We start from the raw sequence: 26,898 nt of genomic DNA, 5'->3' as shown, positions 1-26,898 counted from the left end.
CACAACTAATCTGAAAAAATGGGGTATTTGTAGTATTAATAGTTCAGTTTCCCATCCTTTTGCAGAATGAACTCCCGAGGCCTCAGGGAAAAGTTGGCCCTGATGTCACGGCATTGAGAAATGCAGTTCATTAAGATCTTAAGCAACGAACAGCAACAATTAGCTGCTATACTCATTCTTGATTTATCGCTAAGAAACACAGACTCTACAAATGGAAAGGGCCTAAAGGGTCAACTAGCACATCCTCTTGCCAATTCATGATTGTCCCTGATGCTTTTCCAGTGCTTTGCCAGTCTACGTTTCTAAGAAGCTTGAGAAATAAAGGGTTTACTACTTCCCCTTGTGAGGATATTCAAATTCAAAGAATACTCAATTCCACTTAAACTTTTCATACTCTGTTGGTTAAGTAAGCATTTTTCAACTCTGATCCCTTTCCCCTGAGGTTTAGCTCTTTGTTCCCTGACAAACAATTCTTCTCCCTTTCATATGTTTCCATATTATATAGAATTTATGCTACCATGTCTTCACTTTTAGACATTAATTACCCTACACATACACACATTTTTCTTCCTGTATCCAAATCCTTAAACACATTTGCTGCTTTTCTTATGGCTCCCTCCAATTTGGGTATATATTTCCACCAGCTAGTTCCCAGCAAAGGAAGCACTAAGAATTTGCTTTATCCAGCATGAATACATACTAAAAATTGAACAATTCAAAAACAAAAACTTGTGTTCTCCAAGAATGTAAGAGCTCTGAAACAAATGAATGACTAATCAGACTATTTCAAGAGGAATTTATATGCCATGAGATATTCCAGTTGTTGTAACACTAAGGATATAGCTTCGGTCTCACTATAAACTTTCAGTCATCCTCCTGATCTTCAAGTTTCTTTGTTAAACTGAACACAAAACAGCAATGCATTGACATATATTGCTTAGGTTACTGAAGTGTGCTTCAGTAGACTTATTCCAGTAGTGGCTTTGTATCAATATATAATAAAATAGTTTGATGATGCAATACAGTGAATGCTGGTATTAAATACATTAAAAAATCTCTTCTCTTTTCTATGGCTTTTTTACTTTTTGTTTTTTTATTTAGACTGTTTATGAACTTCTATTTGCTTTAGCATCCCTTAAAGATTTAGCTTATTTTCAAATCTGCTTTTATCCATTTTTATCTTAAGCTGAATCAACTAATAAATCAAGGTTAATTTCTAAACCCACCTTCCCTGTATCTTCATTAATTAAAAAAACATATTTTAAACAGCATCTTTAATCCCTAAAGTATCCCTGAACAGGCAGGTCAGGGATGATCTGGACAAAACATTTATTGGCTAACCTACCTCATCTGTGCCTCCCGTATTAGATTTTCTGTAATGACTTAGCTCCAAGTTGTATTTCTCTTTCTAATGGAGTAACAGAAATGTATATATATCTAAATCTGACTCTGGGGCTCTACGGCAGACTCCCAAATGTATTCTAGACTACATTATTTTACAGTCTTTCCTGAGTGAAACTCTGACCCTTAATTGTTACTATTTTATCCAAGTTCTCCCTAACTCCCTTCTTTAAATTCAGTGACATTAAAGCACATAGCTGCCCCACATCTTCACCTTTTGTCTTCCTTTTCTGAAGGTGGGTACCTGGTTTTGAGAATCTTTTTAATACTTGTTTTATTTTAATACCTTGGATTTTTTTTAATACAAATATATTTTGTAATGCAACTGTTATCCCTCCATAATTCCCACATCCTTGCAGTAGCTGGCAGCAGCAGTTTAAATTAACCCACTTGGTTCATAAGACTCCTGGTACTTTCATACAAATGTTTCAGTTCTTTGTTTTACTGAAAACTCATTTGGCTGCTAGTTTAGGCACAATCCTTTCACTAATTATATACCCTAGTTGAATACCATCCCTCCGTCTGTCCACAGATATTCCTTTATCTTTTGCAATGCCTTCATGTATTTAACTGCCCTCCTCCTGTGTACTAAAGCCAGACAAGAAGATTACAGTCACTTACAACTGTCTTCCCTTATTCCTCAGTTTAAGGCTCTTATCTTTCGTTTCAGTCCCACACCTAGGAGGCCATTTTCCCAGATATTCTGGTGGAATACCGGGAAAACCAGATTTCATTGAAAGGGAAAAATCAAAATGTCAGAACTTTGATTTTGAAGAAATGGCTGCATTTCAAATATAGTAGATATTAACTCAAATTCCTTCCAAGTTCTGAAATTTCCTTTGTTTTTCTTACAAAGGTAACAGTGATAGTACTTAAAATACTATTGACTTCCAGAGGAGCACAAATAAACATGAAATGGGTTGTAAGAGGTTTAGGTTAATTTCTTTTCTTTAAAAAGCATTTTCTCCCATATGTTAAGATGGCCATACAATTTACAATTCATTTTTCTAACTAGTAACTGAATAATAACAACATGGTTTGTCCATACACACTTCTGAGATTGCTGGAATATTTATGCAAACAGGAGCTATGGCATAAAAATAGATCAACAAATTTACATCTTCTTTTGTGAAGTTAAGTAAAAAATATAATGGTAATGTGACCGTGACTAGCATTTCCCAGTATGAGTGGCAGTATTGAAATAGGAGAGAGATATATTCACTTTAAAATAAAGTTTAAAGAAAGAGCAGTTAATGGTATACTGCAGTCTTTGCCTACCTTATTACTAGAAAATGAGAAACAAGAAAGGACTGTATTATTCAAAATATTATTAGATTTTGGGTTCTTTCTGATAAGGTCCCATGTATACAAACAATAACCCTTTGTATTTAACAATAGGTAAGGAATAACAACAGTAAAATCACCCTGCTCTCCGGCTGTTTCTGTATATCGTGTAGAAGTTGTTTTAATCTAATGTGTATTGTTGCATAATATCCCCAGGCACAGTCAAGTAAAAGCTAAAGCTGTACAGAAAAGCCAACATTTTAAATGGGTCTTGTCATTAATGCTTTATTAATTGCCCCAGGCAATGCAAACCCAGAGCTAGGCAAGCTATAACAATATGACACTTTAAGGTCAAATCCAATTCCTGCTGTGTTTTATGGAGTGGGCCAAATATTGAGTTAACAGCAGGAAAGAACAATTTATTGGGCTTTTCTCCATCTCCTGATTATCTGATCTAAATTAGATCAGTGAGGTTGTTTTTCTCTAAAAACAAAACACCTTTTGTCCACTCAACTTCAAAGAATCTTTGATTGTTTCTGTTAGAACAATAATAATCTTTAGTAGCATCTATCTTTTGTTTAAACTATACCTAGTGTACTGAATATAAAGATATGAAATATAAAACCCTCTTTGTCCCTACATAAACCAAAATACCATAAATGAAAATGCACATTTATAAATTTATTTAATGTATATGTTACCTTCACATCTGAGGTATCTCTTTGGCTGTTCCTCCAAGACCTCGCTACTGAAGAGAAGGTTCGATCTGGGTGGTCAAATTTGCCATCATTCGCATTTAGAAAGAATGTTGTAAAGGGCTCCTGTAGTCAATGAAGTGAAGACGGATTAAGAAAACAGCAGAAGGAATCATGCAGAGGGTTTCTAATGAAATACAAATTACTTTTGCAGATCAAAATACTTCATAAAGGCAGAATTAAAGAAAACTATGGCACCTTATAGTTATATCTATGCATGGGTATCTGTACTGAGTATCTTAGTACATTTATAGGCAATAACACATTTTGCACAAACAAATCTTGAGTTCTGGCAGGAAAGGTTATTTTATATATTCACTCTTCCATAAGACTAATTACCCATCAGTGGCAGACCTATGTAGCTTAGTTCCAGTTCATGATTGTTGCCTACTTCAATCCAACTATCGTAAACATCCTCTGTGTTATTTATATTACCATGCTTTGTTTACCCCTTGGTAAGATGGTATGTCAAAATAAAATCTTAAAAAGTCCCCTGCCTGGATCTGCCTTTTGATTTTATTTAATTTAAAAGACCTCAGGACGTTCCATTTTGCCTCACAGTGGGCAGAATGGCTGTATGGTCATTATGAGGCTGACTATGGTTACTAGCTTTAGCATTACTTTGGGGCAGAGGTACAGAGATGAAATATTTAGAGTTTTTACTTTTGCTAATTCTATCTGAAACCACACTCCCAATACTTACTAAATGGAAACAGCTATTAACTTTTGGGCAGGAAGAGCTCAAGTCTTGGACAGTCTGGAGAACCTATTTTTATGTCACCACATTCCACTGCAGGGGAGAGGCTAACTGGGGACCAAATCCTTAATTTGACAGCAGAACCTGATTACCGAAATCATTGCCAACTCCCTGCTTTTCCAGCACCACTCCATTAGCCCTCTGATTCAATTAATATTTGGCAATATGTCCACATGGATGGAAACTACTTCTTCCTCTTTGCCAAAGTCTGATGGGGACTGTTTGAAAAAGTGTCCCTTTCATTAAATTCACACCCAAATTTATTTCCTTGTATGTCCTGATCATTTGGAAACTTTGTTCAGCAAGGCAGTTCATAATCACCAGATCATAATTCTTACTACAGTACTACCCATCTACTATTTTAATTTTATTCTATACATCTCCTATTTCCTTTTCTGAAACTTTTGAACAAAGCAGGGAACTCCTTCATTAATAAAGAAATTTTGAGGGAATTATGTCACATTATACACTTTGTGTTTAAATTACCCAAGATTAAAGAGGATTGAAGCAATTCATTTTCCATAGCATTTAAGAGCAATTAAAATATACATAGGGAAAGCATGAACGCAAAGATAGTGAAAGAATCCAAAGAGAGGAGGAAAATAGTAGAGGGAATTCAGACTTCCAGAGACCATTGTTTCTCTAATCTTTACTCAACATGTCTTCCCAATTAATCTTTTCTATCATTCACAACAGTCAACACAGGCTACTTTCTTTCAAAGAGGAGAAAAACTCTAAATTTCTCTCTCTAAAGGAGAAGGAATGGGATATCTCTCTTATTGTCATCATAGTATGCCGGTACCTTTGAAGTAGCTTAAGGGAATTGTTTATACTTGAACAAAGATTTTTTTGTTCTTCTTTTTCAGCCAGGGACAGTATCTTAACTTTCAGTGTATGTCAGTGCAAATATGGAATTGTTTTCATTATAATAATGCAAGACATTCTACTGCTAATTGAATGGTGGATTTTTTTTTTCCTTCTCTTTTTTCCTCTTAAAACATTGGGCGTTTATATTAAAAAGATACATTCAAAAGAATAGGTAACAATCTAAGAAATATACTTTCATCAGTGTATTTATTCCCTTCAGAGAATCCTAGTATGTGTTAAATAATTAACTAAAAATAATTCAATTAAATAAAAAATAATCACAATATCATTTCTTTTTGGAGGACCCTAACTCCCATTGCACAATGACTTTGTTTGCACTCGTGAATATTGAAAGCATGCGTGGCAGGTGAGGAAGAGGTTTATAATTTGAACAGAATATTAGAATTTAACAGTAGCTCAACTTGGTAAGCAGCATAAAAGTATCACAATGAATTGAAACAGTGAAAGAAACAAAATTAAGTTCTTGTGTGTCTAGATTTTAAGTTCTTATGTGTCTAGATTTTACAGTATTTCATACAGTTAACTTCATGTAAAATCTAAATGAAAAAGGGTATGATTCAGACTCAGAGCTAGCAAACAGAAAACAATATACACAGGAACCGGATTATATTACTTTATCCTAAAATTCTAGTAATATTATAATTTTAACATTAAATTTAGATAAATTTTTTTAACATTACAATTATTTTTGTTTTAACTGAATTCCTCCCCGCAAATCTCTGTATATATTTGCAATAGCAATCTTTGCAAGTTATGCTATTTTTCTAGCTTACCCATACTGAAAAACTCTATATGTTATTGATCTGAGCACAAACAATTCTGTCTTCTACCAACCCCAACCTATCACTTTTTTTCTTTATAAGATACGTGGAATTTGTTGTGAATATCATTGTGCAGCGGACTGTGGGTCACTGCTGAGGTTCTGAAGTCAGCAACAGATGATGGATTAAAAAAAAAGCAAAAACCAGATAAATGATGTAATTACAATACATTATGCAAAAATATTAATCCAAAATTCCATGACAACATTATTTCAAGCATCTGAGACAAATACACAAAAGCAATAAAATTCATAATCAAGGATTAAACTTTTAATAGCTGAGCACTACAGGGTGCCCTATTATGCTATCCTGCTATGACCTGTTGTGCCTATCTTTTTGGATTTTTAATCCTTAGCAGAAATTCAGAGCTTTCACTTGCTTTATCTCAGACCCCTCATATAATTTTAAGGTAATTTTTATTCTCTGGAAAGTCAAGTGCTTATATTATACAAATACAATTCATATCTGTATTCAACGGAGTCATTTAAATACTGTTATTCTATGATACTGATTACTGTCATTTCATGTAAAGTTTTTGTTGCTGTGAAAGCTATAAAGCTGCACAATGTTTTCTTTATAACCCCATCTCACTCATTCCTAGTATTCTGAATAAAATTCATGCCTTGTTCACGGCCAACAAGAAGAGAATTTCATGGGGTACTTGATTACGATGAATACAAGCTTCAGCTGTAGGAACAAGTAATTTTTCCACTCAACAGCACTTCTCTCCCTCCATCCCCTTTTTAACAGTGCCTAGTCCCATTTGAATGATTCATGGTGGAAGTAGGGGAGGGAAGAGGAAGGGATGTGTCATTCTGAGACATCTTATGTAAAACAAAAATGTCTTTTCAGCCATTTGTAGGAGGAGAAAAAGTGAGAATTTGGGGTTTTGTCAGAGTGAGGTACACCTTTTGTCTGATATATCTGTGACAGTCCTGCTCAGATCTATCAACCTGGAGACTCAGACTCACTTCTGTTTACAAGAGGATTTCAAGTCCTCTCCACCTTTGAATCTCATTAAAAACTGATTTCAGCTCAGTCAGACCTGACTCATAATAAATCCAGAATTTCTTCTACCTTGGACAAGTACTTGATTATTGTAACAGAAACTGGAAACCAATTATTGACTACAAACTTCTTGGCCACACGTTAAAGAATCATGCTCTCTAATACTGGTCTTTGTTTCAATGACGATGTAACTGATTCATACAAACACAACTTCTTCAACAGCAACTGCTGAGAGCATCCAATTGCACCATAGCTCTAGCCGATTTCACCTAAAAATGTGAAAACAATTATGATATTCACATTCAAGCCAGAATTAATTCTTCTGTTTCTGTTTCTTCTATCTGCTTTTCAGGCTGACATTCAAGTCACTGCTGAATAAAATGGATTCTTTAAGTGAAATACCGAGAGAGTCATCTCTCTTCTTGCATGGTATGGAAATTTTCGTGTGAAAATCTCCAGGAAGAATCTTTTCTGGGAATTACCCTTCCTTGTCCCAGAGAGAAGGAAAGAAAGAAAGAAATGAGGGGGTGAGGTAGAGCTTGTCTTCAGCTAGAAAGTCTCACCTCGACTTCTCAGGACAGATCCTGGACTAGAAGAACTAGTGATCTGGATGGTAGCCTGGGGTTCAGGAGATACAGGTTCATTTCTGTCATTCCACAAAGATTTCTAGTGTTCCCAGGTAAACTGCTTAGGTATGACTACAGCTTGCAATACAAAGGTGTGCTAGAAATCCCTGAGCTAGCTCTAGAGGGGCTGGCATGCGAACACGGCACCATTTATGCAGATGACAACTGGAATCTCAGCTTCAACATATTATATGCTAAGCCACTGTCATATTTTTGAAAACATAATGAAATAGGTCAATTTTAAAGATGGATTTTTACTGGACACAGTACACAAAAGAACTCAAGAAAAAGTCATATTACCAGTGAAAAATTTGTTAATGACAAAACAGAGGCAGAGATTGATGATATCAAAATCAATTAAACAAGACAGAACTGAGGCTAAGGCTTAAAGTGCCTTTTATAAAAGTAGCCTGATATGTCAGATAAAGGAAAGCAACAGAGGGAAATATAAGGCAGTAGGGAGCAGATTATCACAGCATTGACTCAGAAATACGATATTACAAGCAATGATTTGAAGAGAACTGACAGGAACCAGATTGCATCTGTCAAAGCCAAAAAGAAAGACTCAAAAAAATTTTTAAGGTTTTGTGGCAATTACACAACTCTCTATATACCCACTTCAGAGTGGCTGAAACTACTTTTCCTACTGCAACTACTGTTTTCTCCAATACAAATGTCTAGGCATGTAGTTTCTCCCTCTGGATCCCCATTACTCTATCCTGTTTTGTTCTGCTTTTATCTAGACTATCTCATTCCCAGTATACTTTTTGTCATAGCTTATTGTTTGTTTGCTTGCTTGTTCGTTTTCTCTCCATTTGTCTCTTTTTTCTTTCCCTTTTCTTTTATTCTTTGATAAACACAGTCTTCTTCCATGATTTTACTTTCCATTCCTCTCTTCCACTCTGTTGTCACTTTCTACCAAAAGCTCTACTGTAACACATCTCTTCCCATAAATCTTCTCCAATCTCTTAAAATACTGAAAGCATTTTTCTGTCTGAATCTCTGCATCTCTTATTGTCACCTTCCTCTTCCTGGACTAGATGGTAATTTATCTTTTATAAAATGTTCTTACACGGTCTTCTTCACAAACTCATACCAAAACACTAGCTCAAAAAATTCACGAACAAGAAATCCTACTTTAACTTCCAGAAATCTGACTTAGCTTTATCTGTCAACTTCACTGGCATAATCTTCTCCCTTAGGATTTTTCATCCTTTATTTTGTAGCCAAAAATATCTCTCTAAGGATCACTATGACTTTATAATCCCCATAGCTATAATCTTTTACTGTCTCTATACACACTTATTTCCAAATCTTTATTTTGGGTTTCCATATGCAGCCCCATCCGATCTCATCACGTTACTTCTTTTTTCCCTTTTCTGAGCTTTAAACTTACCCCACATCTGTCTCCCTCTCACTTCTGTTGTCTCCTCCCACTAGTGATTGCTTTTCTTTGCTGATCACTCCTATTTAAATAATCTTTAAAATAACTATGTAGGTGTGCCCCCATATTTAAATTATCCCTTTGTCGTTTCCACCTTCTCACCATCAGCAATCTCCTCCCTGGAAAGCAGTGCTTTTCCTTTTCGTTTCTGCTTTCTATTCTCACATATATTATTTGCTCTAACAAACGTAATTTGTCAGGTCTATATTGCAAGGCCATCAAGGCAGAGACCTTGCTCTCTCGCTCTTTTAGGGCAGAAAAGAAAGAGAGCAGGAACACCTACAGTATTACATAAACAACAGTAGTAAAAATGACACAGCATTAGCCTAATACAGGAAATGAATACTCCTTGGTGTGTTGTACATTCAGTCTATAAGCAGACTTTCAGACCTAAGGGTTTGCCAACTACTAAGAGGGGAGGGGATCTTTTGTTGAATACCAGCCAAAATTAATAGATAAACATGCAAATAAAACCACTGTTTTTAATACACTTCAAGGCAACAAAGAAGCACATGTGAACCATAAAATGAATTCACAGTACATGAATAATTTAGCAACATTTAAAAGGAGTACAGTGATCACCCCATATAGGAGTGTAATCAACGCTTAGTTTCCCAAGGGTTAAGAGGTATATCCTGAACTCATAGACACATGAATTCTTCCCTTCTGAACAGGACATGTCTAAGGGAAGCTGAGATGAGTGAAAACTCAGATCCCTAGTTTGTGCAGCTCTGCTTTGCTTGGTTGTGTGTGAAACTTGCTTAGAATACACATTATAGGCGACAACTTTTTACTGGCGGAGTGTAGTTTAAGTTCAGTAATTACACGGTGACTCAATTTTTCATTAATTCTGGTTTCTCTGTGAAACCTTAAGTCTCTCATCAATACTCCTTTTTCTGTAATTCATTGTCTTAACACACAAACAGAGTTCAGATTCATTCTATCTTTAAACTTTGACCCCTTCCCTAGCTGTGGTTTTAAGGATAGAATTTAAGCATGGAACTGGAATAGGAGGTTGAAGTTAGAATCTATATTTTTACTTTTCTGAAAACTGTAAGTTATTAATTAATTGAGAAGCATAGTTCATTTGCATAAAATATTACTCCATACTGCTTTAATATAAAACTGGTTCTGTAATTCCCCTCTCAATCTGACACAGTTTAATGTGCTTTTTACAAAAGGTTTTTCTTTAATATTTTATATATCTGTCCCTAGCTGAAAATAATAAATGAATATACGAGTAGTATCAGCTTTCCATATTGTCTAGAGACTTTTTTTTAGATGGATTTAGTTTTAGATGGATTTTCTTCTTTGTATGTGTCCTTACACCACCACAATTTTGTGTCTAAATATATTGCAGATTGTTTGGGTAGGAAGGAATCACTACAAATTAGTACGCACAGTATACCTAGAGAATTTCTGAGATTTTAAGGTAGGGAAGAACAATGAGATTCTGATAGAAAGGTACTTTCATTAAAACAATCAAAATAGTGGTAAGTGACAGAAGAGATGCTGTAAATAAAGATATTAATGAAAACCAGGATCCAGAAATACTTACAATACGAACAAGCCAAGCCAGCGTAGAAGTAGATGTAGAGTAGTGGGTGTTGTAATGATAAGGTGGAGTCTGATCATCTTCCCACGTCTCATACCGTTCTGCATAGAAGACTGCTCTCTTTGGGTTCAAAGCACCAATAGGCTACAAAAGGATAAGAGGTCAAATATATTACCGGCTGAAGGGTGGCATGTCTGATATGTCATAGGTTAATTCCGCATTAAGATTCACTACATTGGAGACTCTGCAACCAAACTCATTCCATGCTGTAATGCTCATTCAGATTGCTGTAATCTTAGAATTTCTTTTCAAAGGCTTTGTGTACTAGAAGTCTTATGACTTTCCTTATTTTAATTGACAAATATAAGTGACCCACATCTGCAAACTCTCAAGACCTTCTTGAAGTATGAGTTGTTTCCCAATTAATTCAGTAACATTGTTCTGGAAATAGACTTCTAAAACTGCATTTTAAATGCATTGAGGCCAAACTAATATTTCTTTTGCTGTCATTTACCATAATCACACAGCTAATGAAAACTGACTTTTGCTCACACAGGATACTTTGTAATGCACAGTTCATGATGAAAAGATTTCACGCGGAACTGCTGATGGTGTCTGGTGATCCTAAGCAGAAATACTTAAAAACCATGCGTAGTCCTGCAGGGCTGGATCTATTTTCTGACTGAAGAAAGCCAGGTTTTACTGAGCAAAACAAACAAGCTTTGTACTTAAAAACAATAGAATTTGGCAATTATTCACAAATTCAAACTCCATTCTCAGCATACTTAACAGACAATCTATACAAATGAGGTAAAATCCCAAAGAAATGTAAGACAGTAGTAGGAACTGTTGGTTTTGATGTGTCTACTTAGGGGATACATGTTTTTCTGTGATTTTTTTAACCCATTTTATCTCAATTTTTTTGCAAAATGTAGTTGTTGTTGTGTGATACAAAAGTCACAGGGATAAAGAAAATAAAGCAGAAAGTAGATAAAATGTTGAAATATATAAGTGATCTTAAATGTGTTTTTCCAGATGAGCTAGTAGTAGTGTATTTACTATCTAACTGCAAAGAATCTTCAGATTTTAGTTTTGTAGTAAAATTAACCAAACACACAGAGTTTAATACTTAGAGGAGAGCACACTTCCATGCCAAATAATTGTATGAACTTACTATAATTGTAAATGATTACTTGATTTGTATTAATCAAAAATTAAGAGTTAGAATTTATATTATTAAGGGGATTACAACTTGAAAACAGATACTCAAGGACTTTGACCCTTTTCAAAACGCTAACAGGTATTCTTGCATTACATTCCACAGCACAATTTTTCTAAAATCCAAAGTCATTTGGAATGGAATTACTAGTACAAGGTCAGATCAGTGTGGTTTCAGTACACTACATATGTAAAGGACCAATTTTAAAGCTACAAGCATTTTATTCCTTGAGCACTGTTATGTTTTTTGAGATGGCTGTTAAAAAGGCTGACACAGAACATGCTGTTTTCCAGTATCACATATTAGAGCTTGTTTTAAAATAGCAGTGTTTGATGAACACTTACATTTTAAAACATTATGATTTCAGTATTTTTACCATGAAACACTCTGGATGTTTAATACTTTGCTGTGTCATGGAGATGTTAATAGCTTTCTCATAAGTGTAAAATGTATGAGTAATCCCTAAGGATCAGTGTTATCTGATGCAGATTGCACTGCAAGACCTCACAAAACATTCTTGAAAGAGAAGTATGAGCCATTCCGTAACGCTTTCCAGGCTTGTTTCGCAACTACTGGGAAAAGAAAAAATAAATATTTGCATTTTTGTTATACTCGGCTTCGTTACACATCCTGCCACTGTCAGGAAACATGCTGGCATTATTATAGCCTGTAAGTTGTCAATATATAAAAATGGTTGTTCAATCACTTTCTTGAAAGAGTAACTTACTTATTAAAAGACATTCTTTTCCTATTAGACTGACAAACTGTACAGATGTATGTGCACTTTGCTAAATTATATCGGGGCTCTGGGTTGCTTTGGGGACTGCACGGGACCTGCTGATACCACCCTCATTAAGGTACTGTGCATCCACTTCTCTGGCAGAACAAATTCCAGTCCCCAACTGCACATTTCAAAAGCTAAAGCAGTAATTCACACACCAGTCCGTTAACAGGAAACATTCACCCCCTCTGAGAAGGAAACACAAAATGGCAGACAAATCGGTGAGATTGTATTTTGTAATGGAAAAACACCCTGAGAATATCTCTTCCTTCCACTGTGAAGGTGTGTCTTTCCCTACACTCAGTGAATTCTGAGGCTATGAAAGAGAGAAGCATCATCTGTCACAATTTTATTGTACATATATGTTTGAAGGCGCAGTAGAGAAGGGATATGGTGATTAATGCAAGATAGAAAATAAAAACTCCAGGCCTTTCAAAATATATTGGAAGCTGATCAGATGTCTTTCATCAAATCAGCTATGTGTTTTCATTCTTCACTGTAAATTGATTACAGTAACAAGAACCGTGAAGCATAACTGATGCTCAAAAAGAATTACAAGATATTTTATTTTATAGACCAGCAAAATTTTAATGATGGTTTAACCCATAGCTTTAACTAACTCTTTAAAAAAATTTATTTATATATATTGTTATATTTCATGAAAAAGGTACTTTCTCTCAAGAACTTGACAATAATTTTCCAAAGCCACATAAAACACTCATGCAAACACACCACCATGTATTCTAGGTTCTTCAGGGAGAAGTGTTATTTCAATTTAAAAGGTAAAAGATATAAGATTGTAAGATGGTGCATGCCCATTTTCATGTAAAAATGCCTGCACAAGTAGCTAAAATAATCTACTTTCAGAAGACACATGTTCAATTTATTAAATGGTAAACCTAAAAAGCTGTATTCTGAAGATTACCTTCATCCTCATCAATATTCTTTTCAGAGTCAGAATCCATTTTTCTTTCAATTACTTCAGGATTCATTTGAAGAAAAATGCTGAAATGCATAAAATATCTGCTGAATAAAATGGATTCTTTAAGTGAAATACCGAGAGAGTCATCTCTCTTCTTGCATGGTATGGAAATTTTCGTGTGAAGATCTCCAGGAAGAATCTTTTCTGGGAATTACCCTTCCTTGTCCCAGAGAGAAGGAAAGAAAGAAAGAAATGAGGGGGTGAGGTAGAGCTTGTCTTCAGCTAGAAAGTCCCACCTCGACTTCTCGGGACAGATCCTGGACTAGAAGAACTAGTGATCTGGATGGTAGCCTGGGGTTCAGGAGATACAGGTTCATTTCTGTCATTCCACAAAGATTTCTAGTGTTCCCAGGTAAACTGCTTAGGTATGACTACAGCTTGTAATACAAAGGTGTGCTAGAAATCCCTGAGCTAGCTCTAGAGGGGCTGGCATGCGAACACGGCACCATTTATGCAGATGACAACTGGAATCTCAGAAGTAGTGCAGCTGTGTCAATGCAGCATTGCACAGGGAGGAGAGCTGGAAGCTGCACCCTGCTCATACAACTGCAGCTTCTGGTTCAGCATTACAGCAGTTATCTATCTCCAGCCTGTGGTGAAGAAATACAAAGAACATTTGATCCCCCTTTTCTCCTTTTCTGTGCAGTAATGGAGACCCCTATGTGAACCACTTCTCTGCACATTCATAGAAAGGACTTATATCTCCGCTGATATAGGAAACGCTAACTGAAAGTGCACAAATCTCTCATTTTTTTGTCGTGTAATTTAAAAACTTGCTGATTAACCACAAATAGGTCAGCTTGTGTGTACCAAATGACCAAGCGTTTTCTGAAAGTGAAAACTTCCGTAAATAAAACAGCATGGAGTAAATTCAAAGAGGTCTGCCCCTGGCTTCCTTAGTGTTTTTTTAATGTCCATGTGGAAAAATGCTGTTACCCAAAGAATTGGTAACAGTTCATCATTCAGTAAAAACATGCATTTTCTGCAAAAACTTTAAAACTCAGTTGTACAAACTAGCAACTCAGTTTTACTCTGATGAGGCATGTGTGCTGCTGATGACAAGTTCCACAGTAACGGTAGGCTCTCACATTTCTTCTGAAATGTGTAGGGTCTTGCAGAATGTGTAGGGAGCTTTGGTCACTTTTCCATAGCGTTACAGTGCCATTCTCAGTCCAGAAAGTCAACTGCTATGGTTTTAATCTGATACCATGGCTATAAAATGGACATAGATTTTATTTATGGACCTATCCCTGTATCTTCACATAATGGAACAAAATAATTTTATTTCCATTACAATGAGATTCTACTGCTGTGCAAACTAGTTAAATGGCTTCAACAAACGATACAAAGGCAAAGCTCAATCCATGTACTATGTCTCAGTCCAGTACCTTAACCATAAGACTAGTACAGAAAATGAATTTGAGTCAAACAAATTGTTCTGAACATTAAATAAAAAGCTCTTCTATAATGTTTTATAAAATTCTTTTTCCAAACACACCATTTGTCTTTTTATTAAAAAAAGCCTTCTGTAAGGACTTACATCAAAAAGCATTAACATTTCATAAAATGGTTTTATAAGATATTCTTTACTCCAACCAAGCAAAACGACTCACTGTATGACAATGCCTATTCAGGAACTTCACTTCTGATTTACTAAAAGTTGCTGTTTGAGTTTATTTTATGCTTCTTTTTCCATTTAAAAGTAAAGTAAGTATTTACTTTAACATTAAAAACACACTGCTATTCATGTCATTCTTTTTTATCTGGCTAATCTCTTTAGACATCTGGCCTTTGAACCACTGTATTGTCAATACATCTAGTGTTTATATCCACTGGACATGTTATGTTAGCTCATGTAATATTCACTGTTTTGCCAGCTATCTTCACAGAACTACATTCTCTCATGAGAGCAGAACTGAACATAGCATCCTATTTATCCGGCCACAGAAGTATTCTGCTTGTCTTGACTCTAATTCATGCAGCAGCTACCTTACCTGTTTATCTCTTTTTTTGTAATGTACTGAGCAAAATTGTAGCTGGCTACAAAAGAAATCTTGAGCATGGCTTTATTTGGCTCTAGCTGAATACAGACTGAGCTTTTCCTGACTGCTTGCCTTTTTATTAAAAAAACTCACCAAACAACAACCTTTAAGCAGGATATCTTAGGATGGTACTTTAAAGTTTAAAATAAATTCTAATTTTATCCAAATTTGTTAACAGCTTTTCTTCAGCATATCAACATCAACATTATCAAGTATAAGAGTTCTGGCGATTTCAAATACCAGAGTTTCATTCAGAAAATGAACGTTTTATTTGAGAAAAGAAAATGTTTAATTGTGTGGCTTAAACCAAATGAGACTCAAACTCATTTTTCTTCTGATCGTAGAGTTGTGTGTGGTAAAGAGAGACGTTTAAGTTACAGAGACTGATTTCATTTTTGCAGTGAGAGTGGCTCTAGCTAAGCCCATAAACTCCATTCCACAGCATACACATTTTTGGAAGTACTAAGTGTGGTTTGCCTTGAAATAGTCACACTTCGATGCGTTCATTTGCATTATTACATTTAGAAGCCTTGGGGCTTTATCACTTCCTTTTCTTGAAATGGCACAGTAATAAGGAAAAGTGGTTATGCTTATCACCACCCGACAGTCAAACACCTTCTATATTAACAAAATATAATTTTTTCCACTCAGTGAATGGGCGTATGATGTCTCATACACATGTCAATATTAGTATTACTTTGCCTGGTGAAGAAATCATTTTATTTAACAGGTTGTATGACTGGAAGTAAATGAGGAGAAATTCCCATTTACACTTTAATGAGCAGGGACAATGCAGCATGTCAAACCCATGCATTCACTATAATTCAGAAGTAAAAGTCATACAGTTTTCCACAAACAAATCATATCACATTTTAAGTGTGTTGAAACCCCAGAAAACTCAGTGTACAGTAAGGGCTACATACACAGTTCCTGTACTAATGTTTAATACTATAGGTATTCTTCCAAAGGAAATCTCAATAAAGAAGAAAATAAGCAGATCACCTGGTGGTTTGATAGTGAAAACATAATCTATGTATCTATGACAGCCTCTTTCATTAGCTTTTCATCCTGTCAAACAATAAATATCACCTTTAACCTTGTATATGTAATGAATAAAACTTGAGCCTACACTGTCCAATCAAATGAGAGGTCCAATATATCCTACTGCTACGGCACCTTCAGTGCCCATGGGCCCTGGTTTTAAATCTCAAATTATATGTAAAAGGAAAAAAAAGCCTTGATAGGGGAATTTCCAAACACTTCAAAGAAAAAGGGCAGAGGAATTTTCAACTAAAATTTAAATATTATTGTTCTCAGAGAACAAACAACATTTGGATGTGAAAGTGCCACAATAAGGAGTGCTACATAAAACCAGAATAAAATGGAATGGAAGGAAAGGACAAGTTACACATTCAAGACGGCTTTACAGAAATGTAAATATTTAAGTTTGAGCTGAATGCAAAAGGCATATGTCTTACTCTGTCACTGACATTGTAATCAAACCAAACACATCTAATTCCATTTCCACAAAACACATGAATTACATTTGTAGTGTATGCTCACTTAGGAGTTGTGATATTGCAAAGGTGTTGTATCATACAGAAAGCCTATGAATCAATGGTTAAAAAATTTCAAAAGGAGTACAGTCAATTGTCATAACTGACAGTGGAGCTTTGTATGAACTTTGTGCGATAAGGCACAAATTAATTATTTTAAAAGAAGTTAAATTTAGCATCTACATTTAACTACCAAAACTATTTTAAACCAACAAAACCAAGCATGATAGTTGGTTTGCCTTTTGATTTCATTGCTTTTGTGGGCTTTTACCACATATGTAATAGTGTTAGACTTCTAAATAATTTCAAAAGATTGTTTGAGGGGTATTAATTACGAAATATTAAGGACAGAGGCTTTGTGAAACCTAAGAAGGGCAAACTTGCAGGAAGACAGAAGGTCAGGAACTGACAAAGGAGATTTTATCCATCAACAGCTTAGCTGGAGGTTCTGATTTGCTGTCAAATTTGCAGGAACATTTCTCCATTGAAAGGTAAAATCTGACAGAAGGAAGTGGCTCCTCATGGAAAGGATACTGTGTGTGCCTGCCCCAGAGGTCTGGCTGAGGCTTGATGGCACACCCTGGTTCAATAATGTGAACAATAAATCACTAACTCCTGCTTTCAAGCATTAGGCTACTCAGGATTCACCTCCCTAACAAGGAAAGAAGGGGCTTACTTACAGATACAGGACAATATCGAAAATGAAAACAGAATTGCCAAGGAAATACTTCAGATATGTTCTGATTTTGAAGATTTTTACTGATAATGCACAAATTGAAACAGGATGCAAGTAATGCATAACAGCCCAAGCGCACAAAGTAAGGCATTTCATATTAACCGGCCACTGCCTTTTACAAAAAAAATCATTAATCTATTTTTCCTTTTAAAACCATTGTGAAATGAAACCTATCAGATGTTATTATAATAAACACTGGAAAAATTTGACAATTACACCCCTTTTATCCTGAGGGATCCCACAACACTTTACAGATTGCACATGTGTTTTCTCACACATCCATGGGATAAATGCAGCCCAGATATTGCCAGAAAGGAAAGAATATTCTCCTTAACTAGTTCTGTGTAGGCTTGCTTTTAGCAGTCAAAACCCTAGCTTTTCCAGAGGAAACCATTGGTAGCTTTTGAATAATAGAATGCAGTTATCAAATTGGGTAAGAAAAGGTCCTCAGGCAAAATCCTGCTATGCACATTGCATGGATTCTTGAAGAAACATAAATAACCAGGGACTTGATTTTACATTTCCTTTCAAGGGAGAGCACTACTAGGCATGCTGTGATACTTAATAAGCTATACAAGCACTAATTCCATAATGAGTCTTTACTAACTCATGAGGAAAACCTATCTACTCAACTATCACGCTACTTCCTGTAGCAATTACATACTTTAACAGGCTGCCATAAAAATTTGGATTCAACCAAAACTAAGTACCTAATGAAGGACTCATGAGATGCTGTCTAATCTTGTTGCACTTCACCACACACTGTGCTATTAATACTAGAAAGAAGTGGGTTTGAGAGATTTTGAAAAGTCTAAGCATCTTAATGAAAGGTTTATCACTATATACAATTCTAAAACAGAAATATTTTTATACATGCTACGGAAGAAGCCAGTGCAAGATGATCACTGGTCTTTATTTAACTCATGTCTGTGTATTTTCTTTTATTGTTCCTGGCACAGATTACAACAGTGTTATAGAACTGAAAAACACATTTGTGAAACATACCTATAATGTTGTGAAAGTTCAGAAGTTTTACATAACGTAAGCAGAGTCTCAACCAATTTATTTACATTTGAGGCATACTGTGAATGTAGTTTAATTTCTGTTTTTATTTACTTATTTATTTATCTAAAAAAAAAGGGAGAGAAAACGTAGGTGTCCCTATCTGCTATTATGCAATCAAGTCCTACTCACATTATTTTGGAAGTCTCACAAAAGCAGGCTTCCAGGAATGGTTACAATACATCTGGAAGTACTGCAAGCACACTCTTTCCAACAGGGATATGAGACTGTGAGACACCTAGGGTGGGATCTCTCTCTCGCTGCACAGGATGTGTGCTTGCAGGAAGAGGAAAGAAAAGGAAACTTAAAGGCAGAAGCCCCAGAAACTCTCATCCCTGACCAGCAGCAGAGGGGAAAACAGGGGCTGCAGCACAGGGCTGCAGAACAGGCCTTGGGGGTCATTTTCTCCTCTCCAGCCTCATTCCTTAAGTCAGCAAGTGACAGCCTCCTACAGTTTTGAGCCTCACTCAACTTGTATGAGCAACTTCTCTCTCCTGGCTGAAGAACTGTGGCAAGGATGCAAGAAAGCTGACCACAGATAACAGAAACCTCACCCTGGGGATGTTGCAAGGCTACCCACCTTCAGTGGTAAGAAAGTATCACAGAATCACAGAATCATTAAGGTTGGAAAAGACCTGTAAGATCTTCAAGTTCCACCATCAATCAACACCACCATGCCCATTAAACCATGTCCCATAATGCCTCGTCCACACGTTCCTTGAACACCTCTGGTGACAGTGACTCCACCACCTCCCTGGGCAGCTTATTCCAGTGTTTCACCACTCTCTCAGTAAAGAATTTTTTCCTAATATCCAGCCTAAACTTCCCCTGGCACAACTTGAGGCCATTTCCTCTTGTCCTGTCACTCGTCACTTGGGAGAAGAGACCAACACCCACCTCTCTGCAACCCCCTTTCAGGTAATTGTAGAGAGCGATGAGGTCTCCCCTCAGCCTCCTCTTCTCCAGACTGAACAACCCCAGTTCCCTCAGCTGCTCCTCATAAGACTTGTGCTCCAGACCCCTCACCAGCTTCGTCACCCTTCTCTGGACACGCTCCAGCACCTCAATGTCCTTCTTGTAGTGAGGGGCCCAAAACTGAACACAGGATTCGAGGTGCGGCCTCACCAGCGCCGAGTACAGGGGCACGATCACCTCCCTGCTCCTGCTGGCCACACTATTTCTGATACAGGCCAGGATGCCGTTGGCCTTCTTGGCCACCTGGGCACACTGCTGGCTCATCTTCAGCCGGCTGTCAATCAACACCCCCAGGTCCTTTTCTGCGGGGCAGCTTTCCAGCCACTCTTCCCCAAGCCTGTAGCGTTGCCTGGGGTTGTTGTGACCCACGTACAGGACCCGGCACTTGGCCTTGTTGAACCTCATACAATTGGCCTCTGCCCATCGATCCAGCCTGTCCAGATCCCTCTGCAGAGCCTTCCTACCCTCGAGCAGATCAACACTCCCTCCCAACTTGGTGTCGTCTGAAAACTTGTTGAGGGTGCACTCAATCCCCTCATCCAGATCATCGATAAATATATTAAACAAGACCAGCCCCAAAACTGAGCCCTGGGGGACTCCGCTTGTGACCGGCCGCCAACTGGATTTGAATCCATTCACCACAACTCTCTGGGCTCGGCCATCCAGCCAGTGTTTTACCCAGTGAAGAGTGCACCTGTCTAAACCACGAGCTGCCAGCTTCTCCAGGAGAATGCTGTGGGAGACAGGGTACATACACATTGATAGGAACCAGGAAAGATACTTCCCACAACTCAGTTTCAAACCCTGTTTTTTGTCTTTATTCCAGTGTGCTGGTTTTGGCTGGGGTAGAGTTAATTTTCTTCACAGTAGCTAGTATGGGGCTGTGTTTTGGATTTGTGCTGGAAACAGTGTTGATAAAGCAGGGATGTTTTAGTTACTGCTGAGCAGGGCTCACACAGAGTCAAGGCTTTTTCTGCTGAGTAGGCTGGGGGTGCACAAGAAGTTGGGAGGGAACACAGCCGGGACAGCTGACCCCGACTGACCGAAGGGATATTCCATACCATATGATGTCATGCTCAGTATATAAACTAGGGGGAAAGCTGGCCGGGGGACCGCTACTTGGGCTGGGCATCAGTCAGAGGGTGGTTAGCAATTATATTCATTTGCACCACTTGCCTTTCTTGTTGTTTGTTGTTGTTGTTGTTGTTATTATTTTCCTTTTCATTACAATTTTTTATATTATTATCATTATTAGTATTATTAGTATTTTATTTTATTTCATTTCACTTATTAAACTGTTCTTATCTCAACCCACGAGCTTTCTCACTTTTACTTTTCCTATTCTCTCCCCCATCCCACTGGGGCAGCGGGGGAGTGAGCGAGCGGCTGTGTGGTGCTTAGTTGCCAGCTGGGCTTAAACCACGACATTCAATTGGCCAAAAGCAGAGCCCCTCCATATACTTCTGCTATGCTTGGCCAGGACACACCTTCTCTTCAGTCTGTTGACACAATCGGAGTACCAGAGCTGGGTATAGACGGCAGTCTGGTGCTATTAGAGAAACAAATATTAGGAACTGTATTATTACAAAGCACTAACTGACCAAGTCTGGTTGGAGGACAAAACCCACAAATAACGATAGGGACCAGATACTCCAGGGTCTAAAATACAAAATACTTGTTTACTGAATAATTATTAAACCAAAAGGAGGTGCTGCTATTATATTACTCATCTAGTAACTAAGTGAAAAATTAGTCCAAGCTTTTTATTTCCAAAGGATCAGCTTTCATAAACTAAGGGAGATAATTAGTGAGATCATGACACAGTCCTGATCCATAAGTCAGAAGGAATGGAGGAGTTGCAGGTTTGGAACCAGATCAGTCAGGGACATGGAAGTAGTGTAACATAGAGATTCAGTATAAAATGGTTCTAAAATAGAAAAGTCTATTTCAGACTTTTCTGACTTTAAGACAAAGACTTAACTTAACCAAACTATAAATATAAAACAAAATCTCTTCCTAAAAGGGCTGGCTGACTGTCTTTAACAGAATTGAAGCATACCTTTGAAAGATCCCTGAAGTTGCCTGGAAGGGTCAGGTCTAACTCTTCAGATTCATAGTTTGTTAAAACCCATGGAAATACAGGGTATTGGTTCAGATCATTGTACGTTCGTCCTATTAAGAAAGAAAATATTTTAAGAATTAGGAAATAGTGTCCACTTCTCCAGCTGAAAAACAATCTAGTGGTCACTTTTGTTGCATCACATGTTCTTAGTTCCCACCACTTGACAGAATCAGGTATAAATCTTCCAGATAAAAGTAGCCATTTAGATGCACTTATCTTGAATCAGAAGTCAACGCAGAAATCGGCATAATATAAAGAGCGCAGTATCTTTCAAGACCAACTAAAATGCACCGTATGCCAATAAACACTTTCTTTTTTATATTCCATGAAGCTATGTTCATAGCATGAATGTTGAAATTTAAAACCACTAGACTATTATTTTCCTAGCAACTGTATGCAGTATCATTAGCTGGCAAAGAGTAAATGAGACTCCAAACAGCAAGGGGCTAAATTTGAGGTTTACAAATCTAGGTCTATCCTAGGTAGTCCATATTACTCCTTCATTCCCCATGGCTCTTCTTCAGTGAAGAAGTGGTGAAATTTCACTGCAATAGTGGAATCAAAGTGGAGGAAGTCATGTTTGCTTTATCACTATTTCGTAAACGCTTTGAAAATTAAAAAACATTTTCTCCCCCCTAAAAGACAGAGCTGACTGCCCCAGGCCACTCTCTACAAACATAATGAAAGAAACATTGCTACCACCCCAGCAGCTAAAATGTGCAAAAGCCATCTTTAAATACAGTTTCAAAAGAACAATATGCAACTGAAGTGAACTGAAAATTATGAATTTATCACCAGGAAAAGTGTGTTTGGGAAAGGCTGTTATTTCTGTGTCAGCTGGTATTTAGTAGTATCTAACATTTCAGTGATAAGACAAATGAAGTTGCTTAGTACAGAACCATCCACCATATTGATTTACTGAGAACCACACAATATGCAACATGAGTCTTAAAAAATAAAATCAGGTCATAAATATATGTGTGTGTGTGTATTTCTATAATATAATTAGCAGACTGAAATAACCCAGGTTAACAATTCCCAGTCCTGCGGCAGATTTACAGCCCTGTCTCACTAACTGCTTCCTTCCAGATTCTGGACAGATTCCTGGGGTACAAAACCCAGCACAGAAAAACACAGGCTTCCTTGTTCTGAGTAGCATTTGCAATTCTCCACAAAAATCAGCTCTGCTTAAATGAAATGTGAAACTTTCACTGCTCTACAAACACCTTATTTTTTCAATAGACATTGATGAACAAGAAGCATGTTTCTATTTTGTACATAGTTTCACTGAAAACAGGAAAAGCGTATATTGTTAACAACTGTGTGTCCTCATGTTTACATTTTGAACACATAGATGTTCACAAGAATATAAAAAAAATAATTGAGGTGCAAATACAACTTTGTTAAAAAAGCAATACCAGCACTGTGTGCCACACACAAATAAAGATGAATAGAAACAATACCACTTCTTCTTTAATATCAACGATGAATTAATGCAAAACCACTCTTGGGCAGAATGAGAACGTATCAAACAATTAAATCAAGAAATACACCAGAATTTATCCATGTGAGGGAGGAAAAGGAAAGGTACTCTTTGGAAGAATAGTAATTGGTTTAGGTTTTTTTTGGGGGGGGGCTCTATATGTCTTGAAGTAAGACAACTCTGCCTCATTTTCCACATCTGTCAAATCAGAATATTATTTTCCTCTTTGGCAAGGCATTAATTACATACAATTTGTAAAGTTTCTTGAGACTGTCAAATTTAAGGTTCTATAAAATACGGCCTATAGTTCTATAAAACTATACTTTTATAGAATAAATGTTTTTCTAACCATCAGAATCCTCAATTACGTTAACAGAAGAGTGTGCAAAAGCTTTCGCAGAAGAAAGACATTTGTGTTCATGTAGACAGCAGACTAAAAGAAATTCGAGATTCTGGAAGAGAATGACTGAGATGACTGTAGTCTATTACAAAGCATAAGCAAAAATGATGATTTTTCACAATCAGAAGTTTTATGGAAGAGAGTTCACAGTAATGAAGACATTCAATTGAAAACACTCTATAGAAACAATTGGAAAGGTGAGAACATCCTTTTGCAAAATTTTGAAAGGAAATTTAGGGTTATCCAAAATCACTTTTTATTTCAAAATTGAGATTTTCTGTATTGAGATTTTATTTAATTTTTAAATTAATTTCATTCATTTAATTTAATTTTCAATATTCAGTCAACAAGATTTTTACTTTTTGTTCCTATTCTACATGGGAAAATCATAAATATGTGAATAGTGCAAGAAAAAAGCAATCCTGGCCTAGCTGCTGTACATGAGTTCTCCTCTGCTGTGTGGTTTTGATAAGTTACTTATAGTATGGACACCTGAAAAAATTATCATGTGGAAGTAGCTCCATGTCATGACACTGCAGTACACTTGTGTGCATTTTTTTACCCCACAATGAGAAATAATTTGAAGCAGCTTATCTCTCAGCTTAGGTAGGGTAAGTTACAAACAATGGCGCCTTCGTGATTATGTATTTGATAAATATAAACATAGTCTTGTGAAAAAATAAACAAAATATTTACCTCTCTCCTACTTCAATATTTATGAAACACATTTTATTTATGAAGAGATTAACTACTAAGAATAGCTGTTAATTTGTTTAGTAAAAAAGTTAGCAATTTATTTTTCTCAAGTCAACAATTTTCTTTTTAATATCAACAAATAAAAATTACTTCAGAAGATGAACCATAATTTAAATTGTGAAAGGAGACCAAATGTACATGATGAGATAAGACCACACATCTATGCTTATCTGAGTGGAGGACAGTGATCTAGGCCTATAATGGGATTACAAATCCCTAATTCTAAACATGCATAAATATTAGTGGTTTAACTTTATTAGGAATGCTTTCTTGATCAGTTCTGGCTTCACAATGATTATTTTCAGAGTAAAGTCAGCAGATGAATATATTTAGCCATCTCATCAATTGTCTGGTGCTTCCAGCAAGCATTGTTTGGTTCTTCCTTTAGCTAAATAAATATAAAACATAAACCTGTACTGCTATTGGCAGTCCCTATACCTTTTCAGACGCTTCAGATTTTCCCTCAAGTAGGCTTACAGGGATTAATATTAAAGGCTGAATATTAAATATCGCAAGCCAGTGACACTAATCTACTTGAACAATAAAACTGAGGCATAGTAAATGAGATCTCAGAAATACTGGATATGTTTCTTCATTAAAAAAAACTTTTTAATTAAACCATCCAATTTAATGTTTTTATATGGCACTTTAGTTTTGAAGGTAAAGTGAGCTAGAGACAGCTGACAAAGAAATTATAACTGCAGTTCCTTGGTGAAAATGTTAATGACAGCAAAATATTGTTTAATTAGATGATTGCAGCATCTGGATTAACACTCTTTAAGAGCGATGTTCCTGTGCTTGTCTGCTTCTTCACACTTTACAGACATTTTGTCATCTCTAGGTCATTAGGAAAGAATTTTTAATGATTTTTCTAGAAGCAAGTAGTTCGAGTTACATCTAATTAGATGACAATAATAAGCCCAACACATGCAGTAGCTAAATATATACATAATTAACCAGTGAGGGCTTGTACATCACAGAGTAAAAAAGTGGAAAATGCTAAACAGGCGAAAAAAAAGAGGGAGGGGGAAGAAGTTCGTCTGAATTTATTACCTGACTGAAGATGTCATTTTTTTCCACAAACCTTTAAAAATAATCCCTTTCCACTACAAAAAAACACTTACAAAAATTGTGGATATAATTATTCTCCACTTTTAAAAGCTGTGGCAGGTAGGTTTTAAAAGAATTAAAATTCCAATAAATACAAATGCAAACACACATTTAATATACTGCAATTTGGAAAGAAAAAACCAGCAGAAATCAGTTAAATACTGAGAAATAGAGTTGAAAACTAGACTTCTAACTAAAACAGTGGGCACTGCAACCATATTACAAAACAACTTCTTTATCCCACTCCTCTTGATTCCTTTTGCTGCGGTGGGATTACTTTTAAGTACTTTTTCAATAATCTTGTAACTGAGAATAGTAAAAATTACTTGTTCCCTATATCACCCAGAGGGTTCAGCTGACATACACGCTGATCACATGCAATATGGCCTTTTCCTATGCGCCTGAAGAAAGGGCAATTAGTATAATCATAGCTGCTTCCAAGCCTTCAAAGTTAAAGGATCCCTGAGAAGGCAATAGGTAGGAGGAGGGGGAAGGTGGCCAGGAAGGCTTATGTCTACACAACCAGGACAAAAACCAGGGGCATGGAGAGTATAACACTGAGACTGATTGATAAGTAGCAGAGTGCAGTGTTTACCTTTGGGAGAAAAACCCAGAGCTGTAAACATGATGAAATATGCTAGAGTCAGAAAAGAGGGCAAGAAAGAGGTGAAGACCTTGGAAACAGAATAGGGAGGCAAGAAAATCGTTGGCTAGAGGGCCAGAGAAACAGGTTGAAACAAGACTTCAGAGAGTTTTGAAAATGGAGAGTGATTCTGAATTGAAATTGCAATGAGTCATGAGGCCAGCACAAGTGATGTTAATCAAATATCCTTGGATAGGAAATGATCTGGAAAGAAAGAACTATGATAGCTGAAGTAGACAGTTATTAAGTCATGAGTACAGATCACAACAGAAACAGTTAAACTAAAAATGAAGCCGGGCACTGTTTCAGAGGTGGTAACAGGGTGATGTAAAGATTAAAAAAAAAGAGTCATAGAAAGATAGATTTTTTTCCAAGGGGACACTTCAGTATTTCAAACATTGATTAAGAACTTACAGAATAGCCAGGGGCCATGCTTGTCAGACAGACATATTGGCAAACCACAGAGAGATTTAAGGAGAGATTCGTATATTT

At 36.5% G+C, this 26,898-nt stretch overlaps 1 protein-coding gene across 4 annotated transcripts in view; it reads right to left on the bottom strand.

Moving 5' to 3' along the window:
* The window catches only part of NBEA (neurobeachin), a 516,023-nt gene that overhangs the window by 65,751 nt on the left and 423,374 nt on the right, over positions 1-26,898 (bottom strand). For all 4 annotated transcript variants that reach the window (XM_059826681.1, XM_059826675.1, XM_059826690.1 and 1 more), the window contains 3 exons: positions 21,952-22,064; positions 10,543-10,683; positions 3,387-3,506 (listed from right to left, as the gene is read on the bottom strand). In XM_059826681.1, the coding sequence (XP_059682664.1) occupies positions 3,387-3,506; positions 10,543-10,683; positions 21,952-22,064 (374 nt within the window). The remainder of the gene's footprint in view (positions 1-3,386; positions 3,507-10,542; positions 10,684-21,951; positions 22,065-26,898) is intronic.

The sequence above is a fragment of the Gavia stellata genome, chromosome 1 (genome assembly GCF_030936135.1).
Source record: "Gavia stellata isolate bGavSte3 chromosome 1, bGavSte3.hap2, whole genome shotgun sequence".
NCBI lineage: Eukaryota > Metazoa > Chordata > Aves > Gaviiformes > Gaviidae > Gavia > Gavia stellata.
The sequence above is the reverse complement of the archived record's forward strand: the minus strand, read 5'-3'. Positions and strand labels throughout refer to the sequence as shown.